Source organism: Octopus bimaculoides, chromosome 25, assembly GCF_001194135.2.
Source record: "Octopus bimaculoides isolate UCB-OBI-ISO-001 chromosome 25, ASM119413v2, whole genome shotgun sequence".
NCBI lineage: Eukaryota > Metazoa > Mollusca > Cephalopoda > Octopoda > Octopodidae > Octopus > Octopus bimaculoides.
In genome coordinates, this window is record NC_069005.1 from 21,002,186 (window position 1) to 21,009,919 (window position 7,734).

At 36.6% G+C, this 7,734-nt stretch overlaps 1 protein-coding gene across 4 annotated transcripts in view; it reads right to left on the reverse strand.

Moving 5' to 3' along the window:
* The window catches only part of LOC106875173 (DNA repair protein XRCC4), a 48,094-nt gene that overhangs the window by 20,892 nt on the left and 19,468 nt on the right, over positions 1-7,734 (reverse strand). For 3 of the 4 annotated variants that reach the window (XM_014923203.2, XM_014923204.2, XM_014923205.2), the window contains exons 2-3: positions 3,848-3,947; positions 1,259-1,383 (exon numbers count right to left, since the gene is read on the reverse strand). In XM_014923203.2, coding sequence (XP_014778689.1) covers positions 1,259-1,382 — 124 coding nt within the window. In that variant the 5' untranslated portion in view covers position 1,383; positions 3,848-3,947. The remainder of the gene's footprint in view (positions 1-1,258; positions 1,384-3,847; positions 3,948-7,734) is intronic. The other variant, XM_014923206.2, reaches the window with a different exon arrangement.

Below are 7,734 nucleotides of genomic sequence, written 5' to 3' on the forward strand. Positions count from 1 at the left end.
ATATATATATATATATATACATACATATATATAATTTGAACAGAAGGGAACTCAATGCAAAAATTTAGAATCTAATGTTTTACTTAACAGCTCAATTTTCCTTCAGCCTTATCAAAACAAATAGTTTGACATGGAGAGGGAAGACTGTGATATCATATCCATGGAACATCACAATATTACACACAGATGACATTTTGATATCATAGGAAGGACACCTCAATTTTGAAGTTAGAACATCTTGATAACAAAAAGAAGACACCTGATGCATCAATATTATCGAGGGTATACTTCAGTATCACACAGGAACACTTCAATATCACACAGGGATACTTCAATATCATACAGTGAATACCTAGATAGTACACAGAAAACACATTGATATCACAGAGAGAAAACATTTTGAAATTCTTAAAAGAGCATCTTTGATGTCTTGATTTTGATATGGCAGGGAGGGTACCCTGATATAATAAGAGAATACCCCTCAGTCTCACTGTTGAGAACAATTAAGAATACCACAATATCACAGTAGGTAACACATGGATATCCCAGATCAGAAGACCTTGATACTATAGGTGGGACACCTTGATATTGCTGAAAAGATACATTAAATTTTCAAGCTGTTCATTCTAATGCTCCATTTGTCATTTCACCTAGCTGTCACATAACTCTTAGTTCATCTATCTATCATTTCAGTCAACAGTGAGTTCACCTATCTGTTAATCTATCCAACTGCCAATTCATCTCACCTGTGTTCACCCTACTATCACTTCACCCAACTGCCAGTTCACCAAGGTGTCAGCTCACCTAACCATCAACTCGCCCAGATCTCAGCTGTTAGTTAACCTGTCTGTACAATCATTCAGCTATTATTTATCACCAGGACATTTTTGAACTTACATTTGTTAGACTGACATCAAACTCTTCAAGTTTTACCTCTCATCTACTTCACACTAGACACTACCTTAACCACTAGATACTAGCTCAACACTTTAGCATTTATTCTGACCACATCTGACCTAGATATTTGCTCATTGTTAGGTTAACCCATTAGTATTCAGATTATTTGTTCACATTGTTTTGAATTAATTAGGCATTATCTCATAGCTTTGAGAGTTCAATAGTGCGATTGTTGCATTTTTGGAATGACATTGTAAGGTAGGTGAGAGAGATCAGATCTGGTTGGTTTTAACATAAAACAGATAAGATATTTGAGCTGGATATGGTTTGTTTAAATGACAGAGGTTCATAATATACTTACCGAATCCACTCCAAAAGTCTTGACAATCTGTTATAATCAAATCGTAGCCCTCATCTTTAATTGTAGTGAAGAGGTAGAATTCTCTGTTATTGGCTATTACCTTAATAAATGTCATATCTTCCATTCTAGAAGAGACAATTAAAGAGAAGATTTAGTTGCTTTGATTATCAATTTTTCGCATCAATGATAACGGCATATCAGTACATTATATAGATGTTACTAGAATAGTAGTGCCATACCAGCATGCCAAACCTAGCATACGAATTGTAGGATTATATTAATATGTCACATCAATGGTAGTATGACTGGTATATCTAGAGTATAACTAGTATATAAAAGCTATATGTAATATTCAATATAATATATAGTGCTGTGTACCATAATGTAAAGTATGTTTCTAGCAATATAATATATAGTATAACTGGCATATCTAGTGTGTGTGTATGTGTGTGTACATACCTACACTTATCACACACATGTATAATGTATGTATATATGATATGTTTAGTAGACAGTATGATTAGTACATACACATGTATATGTTCAAGTTAATATCGAACAGTGGAGGAGAAACTCATTTCCCAGTTGTAAATATACATACATCATCATCATCAACATTTAATGTCCATTTCCCATGCTGGCAAGGGTTAGACAGCTTGACAGGAACTAGTAAGGCCAGGGTCACACTAGCTTTGGTTAGGTTTCTACAGCTGGATGTCCTTCCTAACTCTAGCCACTCCACTGAATGTACTGGAAGCTTTTTACATGGCACTGTTACCAGTGCTTTTACATAACACTATCACCAGTGATTTTTATGTGGTACCAGCACCCACACCAAAGATTTTTACATGGCATCTTGGTCTTAGGATCTCTGCAGATAATATACAGTATGTAATATATAGTATAACTGGTATACATAGTTCAGTTTTGATCAAATTGACTTATTATTAAAGAGTGTTTCAGCCATGATCATTTTGGAGTACAAGGTGTATAGGACTATGTTGTGGTTAAAACTCAGTTTGGAATGTATAGAATAAATTATGCAAAAAGTTGTCTACAAAATGAAATTCACCTGAAAGAAAAGGGGAATTAATTTTGAGAAAAATTAATTAAAAAGCAATTATTTATTATCTTGCTTAAGAAGAAAATCTGATTCTTTTAGTAAGCAAGATGGCAGTTATAGATATGTTCCTATCTTATTTAGTAATATTACTGCTAAATGAGTTAAGGTGTCCAACAGAATAAAGTACTCTGATATTGGTTTCAAATCTTGACATGAGGCCAGTAGTTTTGGGGCAGGGATCGAGTTGATTAAATCAACCCCAGCATTCAACTGGTACTTATTTTATTGACACCAAAAGGGTGAAAAGCAAAGTCAACCTTAACAGAATTTGAACTCAGAACATAGGCACAGATGAAATGCCACTAAGCATCTTGCCTAGTGTGCTAATGATTCTGCCAGTTCACTGCCTTATAAAGTACTATAATATTGGAAAAACAACAAAGGACTCTCCTCACAGTCACTCCACATGCTAAAAACAGCAGCTAAATCTCCATCATATCAGACCATTGTGTTTTAAAAAGGAAACAAATATGGCCACATGTTGGAGCTCCTTTGATCATTGGCCTGTTCAAAGAAGGCAGACAAGTGCTCTGGGTTCATGGCACATTATATTTTGGCTGAGGAAATTCCTGGAATCTCAGGAAATGCTTGTATATATTGAAAACACACATCTACATTTTGTGAAAGAAGCAATCCCCAAGAGAAACTTGGTACCACCTGGTAAAATTTCCACTCAGAAGCCATGTCTGGGGCTAACCAACAACAATAACTACGAAATTTTATCTAATTTATGATTGCATTTGTCTAAGTTTTTTGTAATTCTAGAAAGGAAGGAAATGGAAATTGTGAGACTGTGAAATTCATGGCCTTTGACCAAGGATGTTAGTGATGAGTGTGCAACGAAATGGGAGCAGCTAGTTCTTTATAGACCTTTATAAAGTTAGTTGAAGTGGAGAGGAGTGGTGAGCATAACTTTTCCAAGATCCTCCTCCCCAGAGGTTGATGTTTAGCTCTATATTAGCCATGACTATATAAAACTATGATCAAAGCCATTCCCTATGTCCTGTAAGCCCAGAACCATATTATCAAACATGTTCCTTTTTAAGATGGTGCGATTTTGAGGTAGATTTAACTGCTTTTTTTTTTTAGTAAGTAGGGTGGTGGTGCATTCATGAGGGGTTACCAATTTAGGGATAAAGGATTGGGTATTTAGTGCAAGATCAGGTGCTGCTCACTTGATCTGGTAGAAATAGCAGCTAAAGCTTTTCTTTTAAATTATTCTCTAACATTTTAAAAATTGCAAAGGATGCTGTAAATAGTATAATCCAAGATAGCTTTTGATCATAAGCCTGCTGGACCAGGGCTGACATGGAACTAAACTGTAACAAGTGCAATAAAAACTGTACTTGCTGTGGTTTAGTCCCAAATCAGCCCTAATCGAAGGTTTCTGATTCTGGAGTTTAGGAGGGAGTTACAAATGTATTGTCACATAAATGTCACATGTAAACACAATTATATTTACTTACCTTTCGTTGTATTGGAGGAGCAGATTCAATATTTCATTTAAAAGTAAAAATCATATGTTTGTTATTTATATTTCACATTGAACTTCCAAAATCTTCAGTCCTGATTAAAAATAAATAAATAAATAAATAAAAAATGTCCCCGTAACTTAGCGGTTCAGCAAAAGAGACTTATAGAATAAGTACTAGGCTTACAAAGAATAAGCCCTAGGGTCGATTTGCTCGACTAAAAGGCGGTGCTCCAGCATGGCCACAGTCAAATGACTGAAACAAATAAAAGAGTAAAAGAGTAAATCCTTTTTAACAAATAATTACAAAATAGTTTGATTGTGAGATGTGGGCACTGAATATAGAGGATGGCCTATAGGCTGTGCACCAGTAAATGTTTCGACTGAGGTACATTTACGGCCTTATGGCTTAACTAAAAATAAATGGAGCTACACAAACTTCTGGCTTTGTGCTACAGTAAAGTCATCTTGCCTTACATCCTCCTGCAGTTGATAAAATTAGTGTAACTAGCTATATTCAACTACTAGAATTTGTAGTCTGGTGTCTGTGTCAGAAATCAATGTAACTCTCATTGACAGCTCTGTACAAATATGAAACTTTCAAAGATTTGCCGAAAGTTATAAAAAAGTACATAAGTTATTTTATTAAATCATATCTTATAAAATATATCTGTTTTACAATATAAAATATAAAGAAAAAAGTGTAAAAGTTGGAGAGAAACGAAGTGAGTATGATCTGCTGGATGTAAAATGTTAATGTGCATGAAGATAAGGCTTAGATAAGCAGTAAGAGGAACTGGGTTTGAGAGGAATAAACTTTAGTATGCAGGAAGGACAGCTGCACTGATATGGACATATAATAGATATAGAAGATGACAGATCAGTCAAGAAGTGACAGGAGGGCAGATGGATATAATGTAAGAGGAAGATTAAGGAAAATATGAGCTGAGGTGGTGAAGGTTGATCTCATGATCTCAGGAAGCTGAACCCCACACAAGAGATGACAAAGGAATGTAACAAGTGGTGGGAAGCTGTTTTTGGAGAGGACCCATCTAAATCATGCTAGTATAGAAAAAAAATGATGATATATGTACATATATAATCCTCTCTATGTATGTATGTATGTATGTATGTGTGTATGTATGTATGTATGTATGTATGTATGTATGTATGTATGTATATATGTATGTATGTATCTATCTATCTATATATATCCACACACACATACATATATGTATATACTTATACATACATATGCATACACACACATCTTTTACTTGTTGCAGTCATTAGACTGTGGCTATGCTGGAGCGCCACCTTTAAGAAATTTTAGTTAAATGAATCAAACCCAGTACCTTTTTTTTTTAAGCCTGATAATTATTCTATTGATCTCTTTTTCTGAACTGGTAAGTTACAGGGACATGCCAACACCGATTGTCAAGCAGTGGTGGGGAACAAACACACACACACACACATGATGGAGTTCTTTCAGTTTCTGCCTACCAAATCCAAGGCTTTGATCAGTGCAGGGACGGTTCTGAATGTGGTGAAGTATAAACAATAACACAGATGGATTGAGTTTTACTACCGTGGTTTCAGATGTATTTTTTATTGGTGAACAAATCAATCACATAATATATATCATCATTTTAACATCAATTTTTCCATGCTTGCATGAGTTGGGTAGAATTTTTTGAGGCAGATTTTCTACAGCAGGATACCCTTCCTGTCACTAACACTCACTTGTTTCCAAGCAAGGTAAAATTTCTCCATGGCCAGACTGGAAATGAAAAACACCACATGCATGACAGTGATGCTAGTTTATGATCATCACTTAATGCCAAGGTAAGGAGAGTAACACACACATGCACACATATACAAATACACTCACATGAACCGCTTCTTTCAGTTTTTCTCTATCAATTTCACTTACAAGACTTTGGTTGGCCCAAGGCTATAATAGAAGATATTTGCCCAAAGTGCCACGCAGTGGGACTGAACCCAAAACCATGTGGTTGGGAAACAAACTTCTTATCACATAGCTATGCCTGCACCAGGTATGTCCAACCCATGTCAACATGGGACATAGATATCAAATGATTATGATGAGGGTGATTCAGGCATATCCTTTACAACCATATTGCCCCCACCGACTCAGTCTCTCTGCTGAGATGTCCTTTTCTTGTGGGCTTGCAGGTCCTGGTACCATATAAAAAGCATAAAAGTCACCTGTGCTGGTGCCATGTAAGAAAGCACCTCTGCCAGTGCCATGTAAAAGAAGGGCCTGTACTGGTGCCACACAAAAAACACCTGTGCTGGTGCCAAGTATAATAGTGCCCATACTGGTGCCATGTAAAAAGCACCTGTGCTGCTGCCATATAAGAAAGTACCCATTCTGGTACCGTGTAAAAAAGTGTCTGTGCTGGTGCCACATATAATAGCACCTGTGCCAGTGCCACACAAAGAGCACCCACACTGGTGCCATGTGAAAGGCATCTGTGTCAGAGCCATGTATAAAGCATAAAGCACTTGTGCCAGTGTCACACGAACACCACCAAATACACTCCGCAAAGTGGTTGGTGCTAGGAAGGGTATCTAGCCATAGAAACCATGCCAACTGGAAACTCAGAAGCTCTCTGGCTGACCAGCCATCCAACCCATGACAGCATGGAAAACAAACACTCAATGATGATGGCGATGATACATCATCTTTTCTCATCCATCTTCCATGCCAATGGTCTAAACGTTGTATTGCGTTCCATTGTCTACTTTGCACGGATTCTATGGCTGGATGCCCTTCAAAATACCAACCACTTTATGGAGAGTATTGGCACCAGCATATTTGAAGTTGATATACAGCTTAAACACTAAAATCCCCAAATCTCCTTCAACTGAGTGGGGTTGTAGTAGAGAGATAGAGGTGGTTTTATGCTAGGAGATGAGAGGTTAAAGTACAAGAGAGCAGAACAAGGTTTTTTGCTGCAAAGGAGCCACATGGCAATGCATATTATTGAAGAGAGAACAAGAGTAACTCGGGTGGGTCTGGAAAGAGAGATAAAATACTGGTGATAAGTTATCAGTGTGGAAATAGCTGTTTGTACCTATTTATTCAAACATGCATGCATCATGCTCACACACAACCACAGTCATACATAGTTTTTTTTATTTACTAACACCTACTGACATATGCATATGTCTATACATCTAAGCATACATATCTATGCGTACATGAAAAGTAGTGTAAGTTCAAAAACATGCCCACATATACACAGTTCATCTCTAATCTTCATTCAAGACACACATACATGCACCCCAGCTCAAGAAGAGAGGGAGGGAGAGAGAGAGAGAGAGAGAGAGAGAGAGAGAGAGAGAGAGAGAGAGAGAGAGAGAGAGAGAGAGAGAGAGAGAGAGAGAGAGAGAGAATTATGAGTGAAGGATGGAATGTAAAGGTAATGCAAAATCCCAGCTTTGTAACATTGATCCTGGGTGGACTCCAAGGTAATGAGGTGAATGAGGAGCAAAGAACAGGGATAGTGGGAGAGTAGAAATTGCAAGGGAGTATAGAGAAGGTGGGGGATGGATAGAGATGAGAAATGAGTGTTAGGGTAAATATAATGAACAGGGTTCGATAAAGACCCACAGAGGCCCTAAGCACTTAAAAGACTTTGGTGCCCTCCATAGGTATGTAATTCAAAATATAAACGATAATAAACCATAAAATAAATTTTCATTTTTCAAAATGAATCGAAACAGTTATTAATGTTATTGATGGAAAATAATGTTTATTTCTGTATACTTCCAATTTATTTTATATTTGAAAAGTTTTCTACTTTTTTAATTACTCTTTACTCTTTTACTTGTTTTAGTCATTTGACTGTGGCC